A 25625-nucleotide genomic window follows, 5' to 3' on the forward strand; every position below is an offset into this window, starting at 1 on the left:
TGCTGAATTTGAATAACTTTATGACGGAAGAAAAGCAAGTCGGTATTAGCTAGCTTTGATGATGGTGTTCACAGTTTCTCCTTTACACTGTTGAAGAGTCAAAGGTTATGCAATGGTGGAAGCTTTTCCACAGGTGAGAACCAAGCAAATTTCCACATCCACATCTTTAGTGAGCACCATGATCCAGCCCGTCCATGGAATGCTCTTGTTATACTGGTCTTGGCGTCACCCAAACGAAGACTGACTGGCATGCTGCCAGATACCAAACAGTAGGGGTATTGTATATAAATACCACGTAGGCAGTCAAATCAGGGTTGAACAGAAACCTTCAAAGACAAATGTCTAGTTCCAGCTGAAATAGTTCCTTTTTGGTTTCTGCCTTCAGTCATTATCAGATCTGTGGTAACTTTAGGATACTTTTATCCTTTTCCCTTGGGTTTGGTGTAATGAGTGTAACCAAGCAGTGTAATTGTCTCTGGCACAGGTTTTAATGAAAGATATTGCCACTCCCATACCAGCAGAAGAGGTGAAGAAAGTGGTTAGAAAATGTCTGGAGAAGGCTGCCTTGATCAATTACACTCGACTTACAGAATATGCCAAAATAGAAGGTTAGTACAGCAATCAACTGCCAAAGTGGCTGTAAAAGCCAACAATGCCTTTTAACTGAATATTCTGTGAGCAGCCTTTTCCCTTTCCTGAACAAACCCCTTCCACAGCAAGGGGAAATGTCTCATTAAAATCTCAGCTGGTGAACTATGGAGCTTTTTCCTATTCATTGCTTTAATATGCCTCCTGGGACCCTGTTTGAATGGAAGACTAGGACTTCGTAATTTAAGTTGCCCTTTGTTCTTACTTTTGAGTTCTCCCTAAATCTGAAAGGTTGTTTATGGGCTATTTTTTATTTCTCTAGCTATTTCTAGTAATTAAACTACTGACAGAAAATTCTTTCCTTATCAGCAATAACAGTACCTTGAAACTTGAAAACTCTGGGTATAGATGCTTTTCTGATGTACTTATAAGACAGAGAGATGAATAAATCTTATTTATTTTTGCTGTTGTGTTGTCAGACGTATAATAATAATCTGATCATTAAAACCTTAATTACATCCTGATTTCCTGAATGAACTAATGGAACGAAATACTAGATCTAATGCTAATCAGGAGTTTTTCTGGAATTTACTTATGTTCTAGAATGTGTATCATGAAATTAATGAAGATTTTGCTCAAAAAAAAGACTAGCATACACAATGTCATTTTAATATTTGTAAACCGTAGGTAAAACAAAAAGGAAGTCATAATAGTCAATTGCCTTGTCAAGACACTTCTGTTATTCTACATAAAGTGCAGAAAGCTTGAGATATACCTGTAGATATATTCAGGAGTAGAAAAAAGTGTGTGCGCATCTATAGAACAGTTTTTCTGGAAGTAGAGTCAATTAGCAGGAAAATACATGAAGGATGAATTCTGCTCTAAAAAATTCCATTTTTATGTATAATATGTTTTTCATAGCATGTATTTCTAGCAAAGATCTAGAAAAAATAGTTATCATAGCTGCAAAATGAAGAAGCCTTATATATTTAGCAATATCATAAAGCCAACTTTTTTCCTTTTTTCATTTCTGTTAAAATTCTCTGAAAAACATGAGTTATCCAATCTCACAAGTGATTAACAAAAAGCCCATCTCATCACTATAGCAACCAGTATTATATCATGGGAGTAACAACATGAAACCATCTTAGTAACCAGTTTATCATAATTAATTATGATATCATGTTGTGTTAAAGAAAGAAGGATGAATATTAAATCTATTCTAGAAAATGACAAAGCAAAAATACTATTTTAGTTAGTTTTTATCTATTTGTTTTCATAAAAGGGCTTTTTTTAACGTTCAGTATTTCAGGTTTTTAGCAAACCTGTTGAAATAATGTGTGTAAAAATAGAATAATTTTTAAAAGATGACAAAAGCATGCAAAAGATAATTAAACTCACTGATACTACATTGGATTGGAAAAGTTTTTTACAGTGAAGTAAATACATCTTTTCCCGGGATTTTAAACTATATCGTAGACAACTGTGGCAGTTCCACTGTGAGTATCAAATTCGGACTTTAAAATATGCACTCTGTTAACACTGCAGTAAGCTGGAACAGGACATAAAGCCGTCCATCCCATGGCATATTTTGACTTGCAGATTTCTTTTTGGATTTATTGTCTTTTGGTTGAAACCAACTAGATTTCTGTAGGTAGTTTTACGCTCACGTAATTGTAAACCCAAAGCACAATAGATAATTGCATATATGTCTAGTACCTCAACAAGAAATAGGTTGAGTACTTTTCTGAGAAAAAAGTAGAAGCGAAGGGCTCCAGCATCATAACATCAGAAAATTAAACACATTGGTTTTCAGTAGCAATGAGACCTGTATTTGTCTCTTTCTCTGTTTAGGCCATTACAAATAGCCTACATTTTCACCAATATAAATGTAATAGTTTTCAGCAATAGGTTCCACTCTTCTTCTTTAGGTTTATGGCAGCATTATTGTATCTGTGCACCGAAATTACCTTCTTCTCTTGAAAGTAATGCATGTTAGTGTTTACATTAATTGCTTATTACTCAAATTCCATACAGAAAGCATATAGTCACTATCTTTGTAACATTACTTATATTACTTATCAAATGTAGCTGTCATACATTGTTGGGATTTTTTTTCCTATTCTTTAAATATTTCTTCAGTGAACAACATCATATCAGTCCGTCAAAATGCAACTTTTGCATGATAATAAACCAGTAGTAACTACCTAAAAAGCAGAGATGCAAAGAGGGCTCTAACAAAAATAATATTCCTATATTCTTACACTATTATTTATGTTTCTAAAATTCCAAGGCACAATATGGATGCAAACTCAGACAGTGAGCCTGAAATAGAGACTATACAGAACTAATAAATAAAAATATACTGTCTAATCACATACACCATTTCTTCCTCAGCTGACAAAACCCATCACGTGGGTGAGCTGATTGTCAGGACCCTCTCTGCTACACTCAAGATTTTAAGATTTACCTCCTTATTTGGTCTTTATTCTACTCTAGTGAAGCTAAAATAGTTATATTTCTGTAATGATGTTTTTCTTCTCTCTTTTTTTTTGTTTTATATTTAGCAACAGCAGAAAAGGACTCAGGTGATTACTATTTGTGTGCATGTCTGCATGTACTACAGATTTGGTGTGTTGTGTCTGTTGTTTTATTATTTTTGTTGATTTCAACACTATCAAGATATTGACCAAAACATGTGAGAACATAGAAATTAATTTTGAGGTAGTATAGTCCATGCATTCTTCATTATACTTAACTATGATGTGCATATTTATTAGCAATTTAGATAATGTTATATTTTGGTATATGATCCAATTGTTGTTTCTGTGAAAAAAAGTGTAACTAAGTGATGCAGAAAAGTTTGGCTCTTAAATTCAAAATCAGTTTGTGTATTTAGAGAAACGTCATCAGCAAAAATGTTTTCCATTTTTTAATGGGACTGCTGAATTTATTGATGAAGATCTTGATAGGACAACCAATTTTGAACCTGGTTTTACATTTCTCTGATATGACTTTGTTTAGTAATGTGATTATTTTTCTGAAGGTTGAGAGGATGCTAGTTCTTTGTGCTCCTAATCTCATGAAGCTCATACGTTGTATATTTTCCAATAGTGCAAAGAGTTTTTTTGAGTGCTTATATCCAAATATTTAACAGAGTGATCATAGAAAGAGCATAGCTGAATTAGTATTTGTCGCTGTGTAGTGTTGGCTGCATAGAAGTATGAATGGTTGTGCATATATATGCTTTGAAATAGATGCACGCGCTACTTTGTCGTACCTTTTTTAAAGATGTATACATAGACCCAATGGAAGTCTGATCATGATCCTATGTGGGGTTTCCACAGATATCAATGACATGGGGAGGGGCACTGACTTGGTAGCTTCCTCAGGACGAAATAATTTTCCAGGTGGGGTGATGACCTTAAAGGTTGCATTTAGTAGTTCAAAATGGAGCTCCTTGACAATGAGCGGCTTGAAGGGAGAAAGATGATTCCTTTTTGAAGGAACAGCTTCTTTAGCCAGTAAATAAGAAAAAAAATACAAGCAAATTATAAAAACTACTTTTTTTTTTTTTTAATTTGGTGTTCATAACCAAAGATTCAAAAAATTCCATTGGTTCCCAAAACTTCCACTGGTTTTCATTTGAAAGCTTTAAATGCTTTTGAAATAGAAGAGTTCTGTTTGGAATTGTTAAAGAAGAGAGCAGGTGATACAGTGGTGATGTGGGCATTCATGCCACAGACAGTTAGACTGAGTTGATATGAGATCGTGTTGATCAGGTAATCTCTGATCAACTGGGAGATGTTCATTAAGCAGGTGATTCAGAGCGCTCGAGGCTCCTTCAGCAATTTCTTTGTGAAGGGACCTATCTCATGCCTTCAAATACAAATGCACCCTAAGACAGCTTACCCTGCTTACCCTTACCCTCCTAGGTAAGATACTTAAAGCTAGATAGCACAAATATTCAATTTAGTATTTTTACACCTGTAGGTATTGAAGAAAATATCTCTTCAAATTTGAAATTTAGAAAAATATTGAAATTAACTTGTGAAATGAGAAAACTAATTTTAGAGTTTATGTCCTTTGACCTTTGCGCTCTAAAATGTCAGCTGTACACTTTTCTATAACACGCGTCACCTCAAGTACAAATCTTCATTGTGGCACAAACGCTTGCTATTCTTATTTTTTCCTCAGGCTTATTATGTCAGAAATATAGACCATTAAGCACAGATGAGATACAATTACAAGCACAGGAAAGGAAAAAAAAAAAAGACTGTACCTGATTTCAGATACTTTACATTAAGTTTATGCACGCTTTGAAAGAAACTATTGCCATGTTCTTGAGATAGGATAGCAAAGCTGTCCCTTAAGTGACCTGGCAAATAACTGTATTAGAGAATGGATGAGAGGAAAGCCTGTCACATACAGTGAGTAAATGGAAATTCACTGTGTGAGTTAGGTAAGGCTATAGGTTTATAGGTGTGTTTATAATTTAATTGCTTAATTAAATTCCACTTTTGACTAAAAATGCAGCTGAAAATTAATCAGATAAATCAGAAAAATTACTTTTATTGAAAGGATTAAATAGACTGTTCCACAAGAATTTTGTGTCCCATTGAACTCATTTCTCTGATGCAAAAGACAAAGCAGCTGAAAGAAATCCCAATAATTATTTTTTTTTAGCTTGACTAAGAGGGCCAAATCCTGCTCCTTTTGATGTCATTGTCTAGACTCCAACAGATTTCATCATGAAGTTGATGTACAGTATGCTTAGCCCTAATACCATGTATTGCATTGTTGTGGAAAATAAGGAAAAACTATTTTTTGATAATTATTATTTACCCTTTAACTTGTGCACTAGATACTGTATAGAGATTCTTGAATTGCAGGAGTGTCCTTGTTAGGTAATACAGAGGTGAACATGCAAATTCTTTTTGTTGCGAGAATCCTTTTTCAGCAGTGTGGTTGCCAGGTTCCCAGGTCTATTCCCCAAGTGCTCTCATTTTCACAGTCTCAATTGAACAAGACTCTGAATGCTTTCCCAGAAGACGATGGTTACTTTCTTAATGGCAGACACAGTGGTATAAGCAGCACTTGCATCAACAGGATTTGTTTGCAGTCAGGATGACATTTTATTTAGCACTCCCATGTTGTTGTAGTATTATGAATATAGAACAGCTTTTTTTCAATAAAAATTACATTTGCAATGACAATTACACAGGGTTCAACATGTCATTCCTTACGACATGTACAGCTGAAATTCTTATGGAGTAGCTAATCTGTTCAGTCAGTATAATTGGCATTATGAGGAGAACAGCAGCAAACCTACTATTATAATTTTGAACTATGTCTAAGAACTCTCATGTAATGCCCTTGTAGTTTGCAGCAAGGATTTATAATTTGTCAAGGAGATGATCACAGCATTAATATGTGAAAATCTCTTTTTAAGTATAAACCATTTTCATTTCAGCACATGCTGCCTTTGAGACTTCGCTACCTGAAAGTACTTTTTAGATCATTTTGTGTATGGCATATTTTCTTGTCTTATTCAGTATTTAACTTGAGTTGACTCTTCCGATAGATAATGTTGAACATAACTGAACCTGCTAGACGCTGAGGCCGGAGACAAATAGCATCCTTCAGATGCATTTTGTATAGCTTCCAATGAACAGCTTATAGAAATTTGCACGCCTCCCTTGCCTGTTTTCTGTCCTTCAAAGAAGATGGCCTTCCTTATACAGAATTCATATTTTTTACTTCTATTTTATACACATCCATTAACACAGAGAGTCATAAAACACTTTATTTATTGCTTCTCAGAAATGAATGGTTTTCCCCATTTAAATTGCTTGGAAATTTGAATAGCTGAGAAGTAATGGACTCTGCTAGTGCTGCTGTGATTGCCTAAGAGAAGTGGGAGAAACTTACACTTTTTCAGCACAACGGAATTACCTTGCTGTGGAGAAATAAAGGGACTGGGTTAAGGATTAAAGTGGTAAATGGCGGTGAAGCGAACAGGGCAGTATCTGTCATTGTCCGTAAATACTCTTTTCCGAGGCAATAGACAGATTGTAAAGATTCAAATTATTAGGTAGTTGTCCTTTAACTCATTATTTTTAAAAGTCTGAAGTAACTGAATATACTGGGCTTCTCCTGCCAATCAGTTTTAATAAAAGGAATGAGAATAAATTAAATTAAAATCAGAGCAGACAGTTACTGTGTAGTGTGCAATTTCTCAAAGACAAATCACAGGAGGCATCCCAATATTTCTTTTTATCAGACAGACTGCCAAAGGCTGAATAACTGTTAATACTATACAATAGAAGGTCGGGAGCAACTCAACAGTTTGCTGTTTTTTAAAGGACATCGATCTTTAACATACTCGTTACATGCAAGTTTCTAAAGGAAGGGTAGTATGTAAATGCCCTCAAGGCTCAGAAGGATCTATCTGACTTAAAAAGAAGAACACTACAAACATTATTGAAATTGAGAAGGCAAGTGGAGAGAGTCATTGTACCTGGAGAGGACTTGATTAAAGCTCTCCATGCATGTTCATTTCACTGAACAAACAAAAAAGAGTGAGTTGCACAGCGGCATAGCACCTTCTTGGTCTCTGTTTGTTGTGCAGCTAAACAGAAAGAGGAGGATATGGGCACATATCCCTGATTTCAATTTTGGAGCAGAGGTTTGGAAAAGAACCCCTGGATTGTTAGGTCCATGTCCTGATACCTCCTTCATAAAGGTACCCACATCTTCTCTCAACAGCTGAGCTGAGGCTTTGTTACTGCTCTTTCCCTTTTCTGCCTCCTGCTTTACCCATGTGAAGGCCATTTGAAGTCCTGTTTGCTCTATAGGTGTAGGAATTACCTTACAGACAGATTAGTTCCTAGTTTTTAGCATGCTAGCCTTGTCCTCTATCCCTAAGGAAGGAGGGATAGTTCTCTCTTTCATTAGCATTTCATCATCTCCAATTCCTTCTAACCCTGTGTTGCATTTTTGGACAATTGGTTTATACAACCTAGGTTCTCATCACCTTGTCTCAGAGTTTCAGCCTCCTGTTCTTCATTTGTGTCATCTTAGGAACCTTTCTCAATTAAACTTTGAATTCCTCCTTCTTGAACATTGGTGACCAGAACTGTGTGGTCATCCCCATGCCTTACACAGTAATAGGAGTACTATTATACCAGAAATGCTTAATCTAATATATTAAAGGAATATTTGTCTTTGCATTTCTATAGCATGCTCGTAGCACACAGCCACTCTGTGAAAAGTTAATTCAGCCCAGTCTTCGAGTTGCGATTGTTTCCAGCTGATGACTTTCCAGTTTGTAGCAAATGTTTATTGCTGTTCATGTATCAAAATGTATTTTCTTCCATCTTAAAGTATTAAATTTTGTTTCTCTCTCTCATTCTTTGGAATTATTCAATCCTTGTTACTGCATTTTGACCCTGCTGTCTACTGCCAGTGTTTTACAACATCGTCATCAGTGCACTCCTAATGTTTATTCTGAAGTCATTGGTGAAAATATTAAGGAAATTCAGCCCTAAGATGGGTCTTCAAGGATTCCTCAAGAAACCTTTCTTTGCTCTTTCTCATTGCTACCCATTGCCTTTCTCTTGAGGCAGCTTCTTTATCCAACACATAGTTTGTTTTTTAATCCTCATTTTTTTCAGCTTAACTGGTAGTTTTCCCGTGAGGCACAGTATCAAATGCTTTAGTAAAGTCAGAATAGATGAGATCTACTTAATTTCTTTTCTAAGAAAATATCCTGTCAAGAAAAGCTATTACACAAGTCTAGTGCAACCTACTTTTGCAAATCTGTATTACATTTTATTCTGTTTTCTGTTCATTTTGTCCTCAATTAGTCATTACTCAAAATTTGCTTGAAAGTTAATAATTGTCAGCATCACTTTTCCCTCCTCCTTAACAGCCAGCATTACATCTGCTATTGCCATCTTTCAGTAACTCCCTAAAATTTAGACTCTTAAAATTATTAGATTTTTTAAAAGCACTTGTTACTAAGTCTGCACTTTCAAGTGCCAGTTTTCTCTCAGTCTAGTATGTCAGTTATTCAGGTCCCTTCATTTGCGGAGCTCTTCAGTTTGCTGTGTTTTTTACCTCGGAATTTTATTCCACTGGAACAGAAAGTGCTGAGAACGTTAGTTCTTTCCCCTTTTCAAGAGAAATTAAAAGTGAGGGAAAGGAAGAAAATACCAACTGCTTGTATCTGTGTTTTGCCAAAACCAGAATACAAAGAATCACAAATTAAGGGCCATTTATCAGTAAATAAAAATTGAGAATTCTTTTCATCTCTGCCTTTTTTATTCTGCTTTTACCTCTTCAAATGTGGTGTTTCATTTTTTTCCAGCTTCACATGAGCCAAAATATATCCTTTTTTGGAAAAAAAAATAAATCTTTGCTTGTCCCATGAAGGCAATTCCATTCTATGATAAATTTTAAAAAACTGAAAACATTGTAGTGTGACCCAGTTTATAAAATGATAGGTTATAGACTACAAGATGTGAACTCTAACTTTTTACAAATCTCACAATCTCTCTGTACATAGGTGATAATTGTAATTATTTTTTTTTCCTTAGAATTGAAGATCCTATTGAATTCTTAGAAAGCAATTACAGAAAAACTGGTTTCAACTTCATAATTAAAGCTAAATGTCATTATTTATATAAGGCTATATTTTTTTTAGTCAGAAGAACATAGAATGTCCTCCCAGATGTCGACTCCTTACTCTTTCTTGCAAAATTAATTCTGTGAGAATTTGCAAGAAAATCCACCACAGTCAAATCTAAATTATCTGTGGGTGGATTATCCCAGTTGCAGATTAACTCTGGAGAGTCAGTTCAGGTCTAGCAACATATATTAGCTCCAGTTTATTGATGTTTGTACTGCTTTTGATACAAGTCTAAAAGCAATCTTGCTGGTTTCACGTGTCATAAAGTCTGAATTAATGGGTCATACTGGAGCGGAGTTGGCTTTGTACAATTCAAATGATGATGTATCCATATTATCAAATTATATCATGGCCTGTTTTACTGCAGGGCTTCTCTGTCATCTCCTCTGCATCAATATGAGTTCGCACCCAGGCTCCAATTTGGAGTGAATCGGTCAGATTCCTTGGCAAGAGAGCTGGTATAGAATAAAGGGTAGCTCATTTATGCCCCGTGCACTACGACTGAGTTTGGAAAGAAGTACATAAGATTTAGGTCCCTCTGCACAATATCCAAACAGGCAATATTCCTTCAAAAACTCCAAAACTTGCTTGGGTCATGCACTGCTGTGTGTGCAGTGCATCCCGGAAGCAGTTCGACAGCCAGCAGTCATCACATTATCTGCCCTCCTGTAGGTCTAATTCTGGCACCTGGTGGTCAGACACCTCCATTAATAGACATCTTGCACTTTCTCCAGCCTTGAATGCTGGTAGCACGAATGTTAAGTAGCACAACAGCTGAGTGTTGCCAGCAACCAATGCAACAGTGCCAATGAAAATTAAAACAAATGCCAATTGTCTTGACATGAAGGATCAAAATGCAGACTGGATGTTCTGTTGCAGTTTGGTATAAAATGAGCTTGACCAACCCCTAAGCTGCAACATCACCTCAAAAGTCTCCAGCTCCATCTAGCTGGCTGGATGAGGAGGTACCTGGAGGTCCACGACGGCTGTGAATGTGGGGCCTCTCTGAGAGTCCTTGGCTGTGGAGGGAAATGATGATCCAAGGGAGCAGCTGTTCTCAAGTGTTACACGACTTCTTGCCTTTTTTTCCAAAATCCCTACTGTTGGTTTGTGGGTGATCTTCTAATCCTCTCCAGACAGGTTGGCTCTCCAGAGCGTCTTGATCTGGATATGCTTGTTTGAAGAAAAGGAGGAAGGGTGAAGTACTGGACAGTGAAAACCAGTAAGGGATATATGCTGTGCCACGGGGGAAGGACTGGCAGGCCAGAGACAGGTACCTCCCCGCTGCACTGTACTTATACCTGAGGAGCAGAATCACCTCTTTAAGCAGCAGATTCCTCTGCTCACCAAATGCCAAAGAGAAATTAAAGGCACACATTTAACAGCTTACATGCTGGGGAGAAAAAGAAAGAGCTGAATTGTACATTTGTCTTCAAGGATAAACTGTCTTCTGGGAAGCAAGCTTAAGTTAGGTTTTAGACATGCTGATGTTAGGTTTTAGACATACTAATGGGCTCAAGAAAGGAGGAACAGGGAGAAGTTCTCTGACCTGTGTGACACAGGAGGTCGGGCTGGATGATCTGACAGTCCCTTGTGGCCCTAGGCTCCTTCGGTCCATGAAACAGTCACCTTTTCGTTTCAGTAGCTTTTTAGTCAGTTAGCTTAGCTCATTTAACAATATTTTCTTGGTACCTATGTGACTCACTGATAATGCATACTTGAGAAAGCATCCGTTATTTGCAAAGCCTGGCTTGCTTTTTCATTTCGGCAGAATGTGAAGCTGAAAACAGATGATTGATGGCTTTTTCTGTTTATTTTCTAAAAGATGTCAAGCAGCATATTTACTGACTCGACTCCTGCTGCAACTTGTTAGTTTGAGTAGTGTAAACACATCTTAACAACCCTTGGTAATTGTGGGGAGAAAGACATCATGAATATAATGAAAACTGACAGCACCGATTTCCTTTCCTGTAATTTTTTTACGCTTATAAAGACAAGCACAGTGTTTTGCTCAGATGTTTTGGAGGTTCTAAACTTCCACGTAACAGTTTATCAGTACTCATATTTCAAATATACTACTTGCTTGATTAAAGAAAAGTTAATGTTTAGTTCTTTTTCTCTCCAGTCACTTGGTGGCCCCTTGTTTATACATCTGTGTAAATGGTGGTTATCCGTAACACGTATTCACTAGATTTTGGAAAGAGAAAGGTCATTAGTTACAGAGAAAAAAGACTAGCTGACGTGGTAACTTACAGATGGAAAAGGAAGCTTTAGATGAAGCCTAAGCAAAATGTAGGGAAGTGTATGCCATCCAAATGAAATTGCATGTATTTATTTATTCTGTGAATAGGTAAACGGCAACAAAATTAGAGAGATTTGTCCAAGGATGCAGAGTGAGTGCAATTATCTGCCACCTTTTTGTACCAATAACTCTTATAGGAAAATAATGATTTTTTTAAATATTATTGAAAGCTGTATGAAGCACTGTGAGTAATTTGCATGTTTTTAGCAAGTAGTAAATAGTTTCAAAGTAAACTAGTAAATAGTAAATAGCATGGGGAATTTCATGCAAACTTGAAACTGGAATTCATTGAGCCTAATCTGTCCCCTGTTTCTAGTCATTCGTGCCATGAAACGTCATTCAGAAACTTGCCATACTCACCTCAAAGGGAAATTTACACTTTTCGTCCTCTTTTGCTTCCTAAACACACTAATCCTATGGAAAAAAAACTATTCCTGAACATTAGTCCCATAATGACTGAAATTCTTGCAGTTTCTGGCTTAAATAATTCATTATGACTGATTTGTTTTATGCCAGCATTATCCCTGATCATAAATAAGTCTTCTTCCCACGTGTTCCCACACTGCCTGTGTAGGAGCACTTCTGATCCCCTCTTTCATCTTTCATTTTATTAAGCTTATTATGCCTTTCAAACAAACACACACGCAGACAAAAACAGACTCTCCATTCAATGCCATTTCTGATTGGAATTCAGAATTCTTATCCTTTCAGTGCCATTTCTGATCAAAATTCATCACTTCAACACAGGTGACCAAAACCACATTTCCTTCGTGCCATGCTCAATAAAATTAATACTTTTCTGAGACCATGTTTCTTTTCGTCATGCTCTCATCACAGTGGTGATTCAGGATAATCTTGCAGTTAGCTAGTAAATCTATGGTCTTCCTCCTGCTCTCCCTACTGGTAATGGTGTCCATTCAATAGCCATTTTTAGGCTATCTTGAGCTTATTCCAGGTCTGGAATGAGTGAACTTGCTCCAATGCAAAAATGCAACATCAGATTCAATATAGTTATTAGAATTATCTTCTTACTAATTTAGAGGACCTCTTTCTAGGATGTGATTTTTGAATAGTTTACAGCTTATTTAGTTTCATTAGGAACGAATGCAATTATGAATGTAATTATTTTGTTTGCTTTGTTAGTGGTAAGGTCTATGAAGACCACGCTGCATTTGTAATAAAATGAGTTGTTTATGCTGAAATCAGATGTGCCAGCCATACTCTGTATTAATATCACTGCTTTCTTTCTAAGACTCATTAACATCAGTGATACTGGTACTTAGCTGTATGAATAGTACTTGCTGTGTGTTCAGGGAGAGGAGGACACTGATCACTAGAGGAAACAGCAGTTTAAGTCTGGAACAAGTACAGAAACCACTGTTGAATTCTGAATCCAACAGCAGTCTTTATTATAACCTAAACAATAGGGGCTGGACCAATCCTTTCCAATCTCACTAAATATAACACATAAATATAGTTGTGGTTATATTCATGTGATAGTTCTACAGTATCAAATTTGCAAATTCAGTGTGATCTTGACATTGTGGATGTAGGTTTGTGTCGTGGTGTGTATTTTGTGCTTGTTCCATGTTCATACAATAACTCTTTCTTGAGGTAGATTGTGGGTTTGGAAATCATATTATTTCAACTTGTCTGCTTATGTAATCTATTTTAATAAGATTTGCATTTATTTTTTTAATTACTTCAGTAGCTAATTTGCCTGCTTTGTTTTTTGCATGAAAATAATGTGGTTTTGTAGTCACCTTTAAGTATATGTAGATGTTTTCTGGAGGTTCTAATCCAGTGTGTCTTCAAAAATTGCACTAGAACTATTTATATCATTGAGTTACTATACATCAGTGTGTTAGAGCTGAAGAACTGGGCAAGGTTACCTGCCTTTAAGATGTCTGAAAAGTTGTTTTGACTTGCCAGAAATGTTAAGTGTTAAAAGTACTTAGTGCATGCAGTTTAATATTCTTACTGACACAAGTTTATGTAAGTTCTTTAATTAATCTGCTAATCTTCTCTGTCATGATGCATGTGTAAAGTGGGGAAGAAATGTCAGCAGAATTTTCTGCGTGTGAAGATGTATGTTCGTGTGATTTGCTGTTCATGTGATCCATGAACCTGCCCAAAAAATGAGAAAAATGAGACCCACACTCACCTTATGTTATCAGCTTCCTAAGTCCTCTGCAAACCTGGTTAATGTGGCCATACTTTATGTATGATTATATTGTACAACAGCATTTCCATCCCACAGTTTATGCTTAAGGACAAGAGCTTTGTTAAGTAAATAAGCTCAGGTAGCTAATACTGAGGTTATTCCTAATGATACAAATTATGTAGTTGGACAAATTACTTTCACTGATTAAACTAGGATTGTAAAAAAATTCAATTGGTCTCTTCCCTTATTTCCCGTGGCTCTTCCTGGGGCATAGTCCTATGAATTTTTTTTTTCATTGAAAACTAAACTGAGTTTAATTGCCCTGTAAGAATTTTAGTTACATCTGTTTTGCCTTTGTTGTTTGCTCTTTTTGAAGTCTACTCTGTAGAATAAGTGATCCTCATGTCATTTGTAACTTCTGCATTTGTCCTTGTTTTCTTTAGTGTGGGGTTTTTAGTAGGCTTATGTCAATTCTGTTATAACGTCTTTATTTTATAGCACTACTTTTCACTATGGTACTGAAAAGAATGCAGATTCACCCTTATTGCTGAACAGCAGGCAGAAAATTAGTTATTTGAATAGTTATTAGAAGTTATTTATGTGAATAATTATTGTGGTTTGTACTTCTCTTATTTTTAAATACACCTCATTTAGATAAAACATTTGGAATTTTTGACTGCTACAAAATGCATGAATCTTGCTGATGACAGTAATGAGTCATTGAGCGAGAATGGCATTGTGCTGATGGCACAATAAGAAAAAAGGTCTCTAGTGTCTCTGTCTTTGTATGTCTGACCTTGAAGGGAATTAGAACTTGCTTGTTGCAGAAGTTGAGCATCTGATACATCGATGCACCTGTTAGTTCTCGCATATTAAATCAGATAATGTTTATAATGATCAGTGATTCTTTTTTGAATTAAATATTTTCTCTTTCTAGTGATCTGGACTTTCAATTGCATTTACATTTATTAAAAGATTGTCTTTAACATGTGAAATTGCTTATACGTCAGAAAATTGTAACTTTGCACCATTCCCATTCTTTTCTGACATCTTTTTCCCTTATCACTGAATCTTATTTCTAAATAAAGCAATTTTGGTTTGCATTTTATATTCATCTAGAGACCATGAACCAAGCAACACCTGCTAGAAAACTGGAAGAGGTTCTTCACCTTGCAGAACTCTGTATCGAAGTATTGCAGCAAAATGAAGAACATCATTCAGAGGTGAGGCCGTAACTGCATTTGCTGTAGAGAATGGCTTGTTCCTAGATTTTTTCTCCCCTGATGCGAAGCAATTCTGTCAAGAAACATTGTAGCTTTACTTTCTGACATATGTTTAAGGCAGTTCACATTTACAGAGGAATAAGAGACTTGAAGCTTATGAAAAGTGAAGTGAAATAAAACTCTACTTGAATTCGCTTGAATGAACTGAGGCTTAGAAATTAAAATTAAAGAGCATAAAATAGAGAAAGCATCTTTGTGCTGGAGGTGGTGAAACGGTATGGAAAAGATTCATAGCTTTATACAGTTTTTCACCTCTCATTCAAAATAGAAAGAAAATATAACTGAATGCTAGTTTTCATCATGCTGCATAGATCTTGATTTTACCGTAAAAATAATGATGGGTATAATAATCACATTCGTATTGCTCTTCTGTTGGTTGGGAAAGTACTGCTTTTAAACTTGCACTTTTTAAGATGGACTTATAAGGTAGAAGAAATAAAATAAAACAATTCCATGTTTCTTACTCAAGTCTTTTGCTTCATGAAACAGAAATCATAATATTTAGAATATTTAGAATTATAGCACCTTTTATATCAAAGAATTACAAAAATAAACTTGACCAGGTACACACAATTTTATATATTATTAATGTTTTATTAATAAATATAGTTTTCTAAGGTTCAGTAAATTGTTTTTAAAATGTTCTCAAAAAACTCAATAAATATTTTTGAGGAATCTATGCAAAGGGACAAGCATGATTTAGTATATATAGTTATAAATATGATCATTCAAAACATCTGGTTTTATATCACACTACGGAATCTAGTTTTTAGCTTACATCTGTCATGTGTGAACTTGTTATAGATGTTTTATCTTATACTGAAGAAACAGCTGTTTCAGTGATTTGAAATTAATTCCCTGGAGGTACTGTTCTACACTACTGTTGCCACTGTGTTACTCTATAATGATTACTTAATAAAATGTATATATTGTTGTCTTTGTCTTTTGAGGACGTGCATTACTGTAAGTTTATTAGACTTCTGTGCAAAAGAACAGAGAAGAAACAGATCACATGATATATCTCTGTTCAAAGATTACTTTCCATACTACTTATTTGCAGTCAGAAGCGTGGTATTTTTCAGAATGGTAAATATATTGCTTGTGCCTTCAGAAAAATCAGTTCAGATTTTTTCAGTCTAACCTAAGAAAGCTTGAAAAGAATAAAGATACTTTTAAGATTACTTTCCCCTTCCTTCATACATCTAATAAATGTTCAATTTTACTGAAATTTATAAAGCATGCAGAATTTCATTATCAAAATGTATCTGAGAAATAGATCAAAAAATTATACAGTCACTACTCAAAATGGAAGATTAAGTATGGTGATTTCACATCATAAATGTTGAGTGTTTGATGGTGCAGTTGACGAAAAGGATCAGTAATCTCTAGAATAGTATATCACATTTTTTAATACTAGATTTTTTTATTTTTTTTTAACACTTCAAAATTTCTGGGATTCCCAAAGGGAAGAGAGGTATGTGATTCATGATGAACTGAGCATTATTTTTCACCGTTTATAGCATGGAACTGTGCATTGAATGTGTAGCATAAATTTTTCTGGTGATTTCTGGTGTTGTATTTCCACATTTGTGTGTCTTTCTAGAATCAAAGAACTTCTGTCTTCCTTTAATCTGGTCAGTGTTTTTGTTCTGTTAGAATGTGTGTCACCAATTGCTAATTGCCTTTAGTCTGTTTTCATATTATGCATAATGACTGAACTACTGTCTCAGCTGTACTATTTGTTTTTCTAGTCTTCTTCCTTGCTGCCTAAGCAATGATGGGTAGTTCTTGAGAGGGTCAGAAGAATTTCTGTCTGGGTTCAAAGTCTCATTTGCAACGGGGAAGAAGATGGAAAGAAAACGTGCTGGTTTTCTGCTTTTGGTTTTGATTTGTTTGTTTTAAGTTTTTGGCAATATTTTCTGACAAGAGTTTTGCTTGCCTAAAAAGAGACACCTGCCAAAGCCTGTATACATTTCTTTTCTTGTTTCTTTATTTCTTTGCATTTAGTTGTCTCCTAGGGTAAGGAGTCTGTTCCTTTAACGAGGTCCAATTTAAACAGGATTTACCAATGAGAAAATTCTTCCAGTTTGAGGAAAAAGATTCCATTTCAAACTCCTGCCAAAAGCTTTGAAGCCTCATCTGTCCCTTTCACTATGGTGGCAATAAACGTCCTTCAATCCTGACACTGCAACACACAAAGTACTTTTCAGTAACAGCAGAGGATGCTCAGCATTTCTTTAAAACCTCTTGCCAATTCATCTTTGAATGATCAGCCACTATTTTTCACAGGTTTCTTCTCTTCTTTTAAGCTAAGATTACCTAAGAACCTAAATTTTTACCAAAGAAAACCTTGTATTCCAACATGTTGTTAAGTTACTGAAGATAAATACACACATTAGTGAATTTCTAAAGATGTATTTATAGCACTTGTGGAAGGAAAACTGAATGCCTTCCTCAGGAGAAGCTGACAAAGACAGGAATTAAAAAGCACTCTGTATCTATTAAAAAAAACCCTTAGACTTCAAGGAATAAAATTTCACATTAAAGCCATCCCTTCTGATTAACGAAAAAGTGCAAAATGTATTCACAAGAATTTATTTGAAAAATAAATTAATCTGATTACTTATAGAATTGAATGAAATCAAAAGAAGCGTATACAGTGGCTTTTCAGTGATGAGGCCTTCATTCTTTTCTTTGCTCTCTGGCAAAAAGAGTTGCAGGGATTTATACTCCTTTTTTTATTTTTTGTATTACTTTTGTGTTCTTATTATATCATCTTTCCCAGCATAATCCTTTTGATGCAAGGTTTTATAAAATATTTTCACACTTTTCACTTGGCCTGTTCATCCTCCCCAAATGAGGTAGAACATGAAGTGAGATATCCAGATATATTTTGCCATAGATACAACACATCTCTTTACTTTATGACTTGTGTTTAGTAATTCTATTTTGTCATGTTTGCAGGCGTTCGCTTGGTGGCCAGAATTATTGGCTGAGCATGCAGAGAAGTTTTTGTCTCTTTATTCTGTTGATATGGATTCAGCACTCGAGGCACAGCCACAGGACTCCTGGGACAGCTTCCCACTTTTCCAGCTGCTGAATAATGGACTCAGAAATGACAGTAAGATCTTAGGTTCTTTACTTATTGTGTGCATAAGATTTCTCAATGTGCCCTCACCTTAGAGATGTGTTTATATATAATATAATTCTCAAAATAAAAGTGACAGTGCCTGTTTATGGTAGATATCCCGGTGCTCCATTTCTTGGAAGTTGAGCAGTTTCTCTCCATCCTTGCACCGTGTCAGTACTTCTGGTGACCCATTAACCATTCAGTATCACAAATTGCTCAGTTTTAAATCAATTATGCACAGGCAGTATAATATGTATTTAATATTTCATGTTTAATCTATACTGCTTAAATAAAATTGTAGTTAATATTTCCTTCTAAGCCTTCATGCAAACTACTTTCAGACTAGTTATATCTAGAAAGGTATTGTAGGCTTCCTGTGACTGTGGTAAGGTACACACAATAAATCAGACTGTTATTTTCACTTGTTGTATTGTTGTATCATTATTTGAGTTGGAGACCAAAATTTGAAATAGCTGTATTTTGCTTTTATTTGTCTTTGAGGAGAGATATTTTTTTTAATAATAGTTAAGTGATTTCCGAGGCATGTTTTGTGTGAAAGTGATTTTAATAATGAAATTAAGGAAATAGCCAGTGAAGCCAAAGAAAATTGATTAGTTTTTATTTTAAAAACATTGAATTGCACTTATTTTGCAGACAGGTATTTTCTCCTCACATTTTAAGGTGTCAAAAAGAAAAAATGCATTTATGCTGTTTTATATGTTTACTCATATTCTATATTTAAAAAATGAAAAAATGACCTACTGTTTTTTAATTAATTTTGGATATCCAAATGCTATTTTTATGCAATGATTCAAGTTATTCCAAAAATTTATTTTTTTCTTATAAATACAAGGAATAATTTTTAACTCTGCCGGGAAAATTCATTTCATTTCTGTGGAAGTTCAATAGCTTTTAAGAATTTTAGCTCCATGTATGGAAACTGCTTGACTGAAAGAATGGAAAATAGTATTCAAGAGCTTTTCTCCAAGGTTACACATATTGCAACCTATATTATTTATCATTGTATTATTGTTAACCTTAGCTGCCAAGTGTTTATTGAAATATATAGGTCATCTCAGTATAGTACCTGTTGGCCACAGCACCATGGCATGAAATGGAGCAACGAGCAAATGTGCAATTCAGTGACACGATGACGAGCTTCATGGAGGGAAAGGGGCAAATGGACAGGGCCACTAAACTCTAGCTGAATCTCAAACAAGATTGTTCAAAGTCACTGTTTTTGCACTGTGTTGGATGTGATCTAGAACAAAGCAAAAGAACACTAGCATCCAATCTTCTCGGTCTCTTTTCATTAATTATGTTTCCGTACCCTGACATTTAGCAATACATGAAATGCCATATTCCTGATGATTTCTTTTTTCACATGTTATCCTAGTTCAAGAAAATGTATCTGTTAGTGTTTCCTTTAGGGTTTTTTATTAAGATATTCATGAATGTTTCATCTGGATCCCTTGCTGGACAAATTGCAACTACAGAAAATATTGAAATTGTGATGCTGGTGGTAATTTAAGCTTGATTTAGAAGGCTGCTCGGAACGGTGTAGAAATTGTTTGGTTTTGGGGCAGATCTCATAAGAGTTAGACTCCTGCGAAGCGGGTTTTGCGTTACTTGAAGTAGGTGTCTGATCATCTAAAATCCAGGTTAAAAATCTGAAGCCTATATTCAGGTGTCTTTCCTACAGTCTTACATTTTCAGTTTAGGAAGCACATCTCTAGTTGTGATGTTATGTGCACTTAAAACAATTATTTGGTTTCTGAAAACTGTGGAGGTATTTTACAGTAGTTACAAGAAGGATTTGTGGTACCAGTTTTAACTACACTATTGTGTCATTTGTGTTCCTTTGCGCTTTGGTTCCAACCTGAGAGAAGTGATAGAAACAAACAAGGGTTGTCCTCATGTGCAAAAAGGTTGCTGGTTAGCTGCTGATTTTTCTTTCCTTAAAAGATTAAATGGATAATAATGTTAAATGATTAAAACAGCCTTAGGAAAGACATTTTATGTAAACTTTCATGTCAAAGCAGTTATTAGCAAGATTGTAAAACCTTAACTGAAGGATAAGAAACGACTGCTGTATGAAATGTCACACCTGTATACCAATTTCAGTAATTCCCTAATGGTAATAGATATAGTAAATGAGAGTTTCTGGCAAGTGAAAGCCATCTGGAAAATTATACAGGTTGGGGTTTTTTTTCCCCCAGAACTATTGGAAAGCAACCATGGAAATTGGTCACCCCTTAATCGGTGGATACGTTAGCAAGTGGCAAGTGACCATTCTACCAATAACTGATTCCCAAGTGGAACATACCTGAGTGCTTATTCTTTAATTAACAGCCTTTTCACCTTGCAAGTGCATTAAAGACATTAGAAAGAGCTCCCCATGCTTATATAATCAATTTTACAGTCTTCCAAAATGAAATAAATAATTCTGGCTTTACCCTAAGTGAAAAACCTTTTCCAGAAAACTATCACCTTCATAAAGACAGATTTAGGAAAAAAAAAAAAAAAAAACAAACAAAAAAAAAACCAAAAAAAACTAAAAAGGGAAAAACTGGAATGTGGTCTCATGAGGATAAAAAGGCTAGTGTTAATAATTAACAAGGAGAGTGAAGTGGAGTAAATTAACCATAATAGAGCCCACAGTGACTGGCAAAGTCACCTCTCATTATCAAAAAACTCATTAGGAAATGAAGAGGTGGAAATCCCACTGGGTTATTCTCACTCTCCAGCTATATCAGAGATTACTTTTCAGATTTCTTTCAAATGAAGAACTGTTAGGTCACCATATTGCATATTAGGTTAATCTTCACTGAAATTTGGAGGACTGACACCTGCGAGTTATTCTATATCAAGAGCTTTAAATGAGCTCTAAATCTTCGATGCAGGAGTCAGTTTTCACGTAAACCTGACATGAGCGAACTCCTAACAATAAAGAAACAATCTAACATTTACAGCATTAAAGAAAACTTACATGTAAGATTATTTTTATAACTATGTCACTACAATATAATATTTAGAAAGACTGTGAAATAATGAAAATGCATGGTCTTTACTATTCAAATGATATTAAATGTGTTATTTTACATAGTATACAAAACATTGGACAGGATTCAAGGTGAATACTTCAAAGCCAATATTCATTTAACAATGAGAAAAAAATGCATATTCTGATACAACATATAACTTTTCATGAAGGGGGGGGGGGGGGAGGGTGAAGAGGGAGTCCTGATTACGGCTTCACGTTTCTGTTATGAAGGACTCCATTTTGAGTCACTTTAAGCTTCTCCACTTTTTTCTGACCTTATTCCACAGCAATTAAGAGTTCATCAGTGACTGCTTTCCTGTTGTGTTGTCTAACTGAAGAACTGCTTAAAAAAATGGATGGAAGAGTATGATCTTCCTACCCTTTAAAATATTTCAGTTTTTCTGACAAGAGCTAACAAATAACAAAAAGTGATTTAAAAATTACATTTACTGTGGAGATAAGTAATAGATTGTAGATAAATTTGTTGTGTTTCTTCAAAATGTGAAGGTTTGAAAAAAATATTGTAGCTGCTTTTATATTATACATTTTAATGATCTCCAAAGTTTCTATTGTTCATACACAATTATGCCTGGCTGTGTAAAGCTTTGCAGATTATTTTCTGTAATGACAATGTTACTTTTTGTCCACATGGTCTATAAATTATGTTATGAAGAGGCCTGCTCTGGAGACCAATTTAGGTTCTGTAGTTGTTTAATTATTCAGATTAATCGGGTTTTCAGTGCCTCAAGACAGACATGTATTAATTCCTCTTTGTTTAAGATGGTGTCAGAGATATCTTTTAGTGGCACGTGTCTAGTTACATGAAGTATCTATATATTTGGCTTATTTTAGAGTTCTTTCAATTATATATTCAATATCCTGCTTCTTTCCTTACCAAGTTTTCTTTCCAAGGGTCACTTGCTGACCCTCTGTACTGTGCTGTTGCTCAGCATTATTGCATTACTACACTGGCACGAATCAAAACTAGTATTATAAAGTTAACTCATAATCTTCATTTTCCATCCAGTAGTACTCAGTGTACCCGCTTTAACTCAACCACGGTACACCTGTAGACAGTCTGATGAAGCTGATTTAGAAAAAACTGCATGTTCAGTGTAGCCTCTTGAAAGCCGTTGCCTTTATCATGGCTATTGATTTCCAAGAGGAATTCTCTGATAATTTTTTTTTTACACTGTTGCTGTTGCTAGTAGCGGAGTAGCAAACACCCCAAAAGACACCATCACCTTCCTGCTTTGTTACAGCCTGTGTACCACTTTTGTACTAGAATCTATCTATAACATCATAGCCCCCATCTTAAACTACAGGGTAGAGATGGAAAACAGTTTGGATTTAAGGTAATCGAGGCAAAGTTTATAGCCACACATAAGATACCTTTCATCAAACCTTACACTTCTTATTAATTGTAGTGGGAATCTTTTCTTAGATCGGGGACTTAGAATTTTTGTTCCTCTTAGTAACTGCTTTGAAATCCTATCCTGCTTTCAGTTTAGAGCCACATGTTTTGGTTACTGATACTGAGAGCTAACTCAAGCTGCATAATTGCTTACCAGAATATCCAATAACCTTTTTGACTGAATGGGCGTTTTAGGTACAAAATTGTGCAATAAATTGTTTGTGTCACTCTGTCTTTTAAAGATGAAGTTCTTTGGAGTTTCATTGCCAAGGTTCTGACAGGGGGGGATATTTTTACTTCACAAATAAATTTTCAGCTTTCTTCCATATAGTGTATTTCTAAAATTCACTTTCAAAGTATGTCTTGTATATAAAAATACACAACAATTTGTATATAAGCTGAAGCACTTGCAATTTTCACCACAATTTAAGTAACTGATTAATAAATGCTCTGTGGAGTCAGAATGTAATATAAACAGGAAATGAATGGAAATATAACCTTTCTTTTTTCAGGTTATTAATGATTTTCAACTGCTACGAATAGAATATGGAGCCCCAAGGAAATTTCCTACTTGAAATTTACTGGTTTTATTTTGAATTTGAAAATATGCTCGGAAATCCAAGTGGTGCCTTCCTGAGAATTCTATGGAGAGCACGATAATTATAGACTATCTACCAAAGTGCTAATTTTGTCAGTGGAAAAGAGGCTCTTGTTAACCTGTGTCATTCTTCCTTTCCTTTGATTCTGCAGAAGCTCTTGAAGACAGCGTAACACGCTGATTCCAGGATAACTCCTAAGGTGTGCCTGTATCAGTAAAAGCAAAGCAAGCCCCACAGCTTCTGTCTGATGTACACAAGCACAGTAGATTATTTTCCTGCTATTAGAGGAGAAACATCATTCCAGTGCTGTGTTACTAGACTGTACTTTTCGTCTCTGGTCTTTTCATGTCGTATTTTAATACATTTCAGCTACCTAATATGTAAAAGTTTAATAACTTCCATCTTCAACTTCTGTATTTCAATAATTTTTCATTTAGGGATCTGTTTCTGTTCCTGCAATCTGTTTTCCATTAATATCGTCTATGCATTAGCTTGCCCTGGCATAGGCTTTCATTTTGTTGTTGTTTGTGTGAATATGAGATGGCTCATATGAAGTGGGTGTGGGGTGTCTATATTGACAAGACAATGGAGAATTAAGCTACATAGCTTTGAAGACAAGTGGTAGTTGAGGGATTTGAAGTGTGGCATTTCCTCAAGGATCTCTTGTTTCCCATCTGCTTTGATGCACAGGTGGTACCTTTTGGCAAGATCAATTCTAATCATAGGGTAGAGTGCCATGAGTCTGCTGATGATACTCAGCTATATCACTTACCTCTGCGCTCTGAGTTCTTTCCCTGCCCTGCAGTAATCCTTGACAAATCTCCAGATGGGTAAATCAGAGCTGCCATGTCCTCAGCCCCTGGAAAATAGAATGCTCACCAAGTTGATCCGAGACAGCACTCTCTTGTGTGTGCCCATGGGCAGAGGGATCTCGGCGGAGGTGCAGTCAGATTAAGGGTCTTGGCATCATTTCGTAAAGTTTCGCTTCTCTGCAAAGACTTCTGTCAGGATGTTAGAAAAATTATTCAGCTTTTTAAGTTGAACACCTTTTATTGCCTGTGACTTCTTTAAATTTCATTCTGACTTTGGAATAACAAGAGTCGCCCTCCTGCCCATGAGGCTTTATTACTATAATTCCCAGAGTAGGGCTTGTAGCAGAGCATTTCTGCGGTGTGCTCAGAAAACAGTAAACTACAAGCTCATCCCTTCAAGTAACTGTGATTGCCTGATTAATGCCAGTCCTGCACTGATTCGCTATAGCAGCAATATTGAATTAATTGACACAGATGTATTCTTCTTCTTGTTTTTAAGCTCAAAGTTGTCTTGAAAAATCAGCCTAATAAGTAACTTGATATCAGCCACCTTTTGTTTCTCAAAGGCAATGTTCATCAGCTGTTTACTATGAAATCTTTGTGTTAATATCCAAATCCTTCTCAGTTATTATTGCTGGTCACAGATGCTGCAGTTTTAAGATACATAAATATAGAAAAAATAACACTGTTTTGAATGCCTGATATACAAATAATTATTCCAGAACTAGCTAGTTAACAAGTAGTTCTATGAGCAGTGTAAATAATGGAGCATGTTTGTAATAGACTCATAGGTGCTCTCAAGGGTCGATTCTCAAGTGTTTAATAAGAGATAAGCCTATGCCGCTGCCTTTTTCTCAGTGGAAACCCTAATAATCTCTGCCTGCTACTTAGCTGCCTGTTTTCATGAAACTTCATATATCTGCGATTTCCACCCCAGTGTGTAGTATGGTTGAAATTAGCTAAAAGTTTCGATATTCTTAGCAGGAAAGAGGCAGATGGGCAAAAAACAGAGTGAGCTGATCACATTGGTCTTGTCTCCTTAGGCAAAGATGATTGATACATAATCTCCCATTACTCTACAAGGATGTTTTCAAGAAGATAGTTCTTGGCTTCAGATCATTGTGTTCAAGAACAAAAAAAAAAAAAAAAAGAAAAAAAAATTATTGTCCAGACATGCATCAACAAAGGCACTTCCTTGCAATACAAGTAGCAAAAGGGAGCTGAAATTTGGTGACACATTTTCCCCGTAGTCTCCGTCTCTCCCAAGTTCAGTTTGTGGTGGACATCATTCAGGAATGGAAGAAGGCAAAGGAGTTCCTGGAAGTTACAGAAATTATTTTTATGTATTACACATGGAGTTGTACTGGTAGTGGAACAAGAAGGGATTGTAATTTTATGAGATGATTTCCAGGGTTTTGAGCCCCGTCATCCAGCCTTTTCTTCTTAGGAAGTGGAGAAAACCTCCTGAAAACGTGGTTGTAGTACCCATCCAAATGAAATGAGAATCCTGAATGCAGGAATAAGTAGGAGGAGAAACCCACAAGAGAATTTAAAACAACAGAATATAGGTGGGAGAAAAGGAGAGCTACCAAAATCAT

General features: G+C 35.5%; 1 protein-coding gene across 6 annotated transcripts in view; it reads left to right on the top strand.

Moving 5' to 3' along the window:
- The window catches only part of CADPS2 (calcium dependent secretion activator 2), a gene marked incomplete at its 5' end in the record, with an annotated part of 318699 nt that overhangs the window by 237256 nt on the left and 55818 nt on the right, over positions 1-25625 (top strand). For 4 of the 6 annotated variants that reach the window (XM_082495411.1, XM_082495410.1, XM_082495414.1 and 1 more), the window contains 3 exons: positions 485-608; positions 14866-14969; positions 17994-18150. In XM_082495411.1, the coding sequence (XP_082351537.1) occupies positions 485-608; positions 14866-14969; positions 17994-18150 (385 nt within the window). Of the gene's footprint in view, positions 1-484; positions 609-3155; positions 3177-14865; positions 14970-17993; positions 18151-25625 lie in introns of all 6 variants that reach the window. The other 2 variants (XM_082495412.1, XM_082495415.1) reach the window with 1 other exon arrangement.

This window comes from Vanellus vanellus, assembly GCF_965231255.1.
Source record: "Vanellus vanellus genome assembly, chromosome: 1".
In the NCBI taxonomy this organism is placed as follows: Eukaryota; Metazoa; Chordata; class Aves; order Charadriiformes; family Charadriidae; genus Vanellus; species Vanellus vanellus.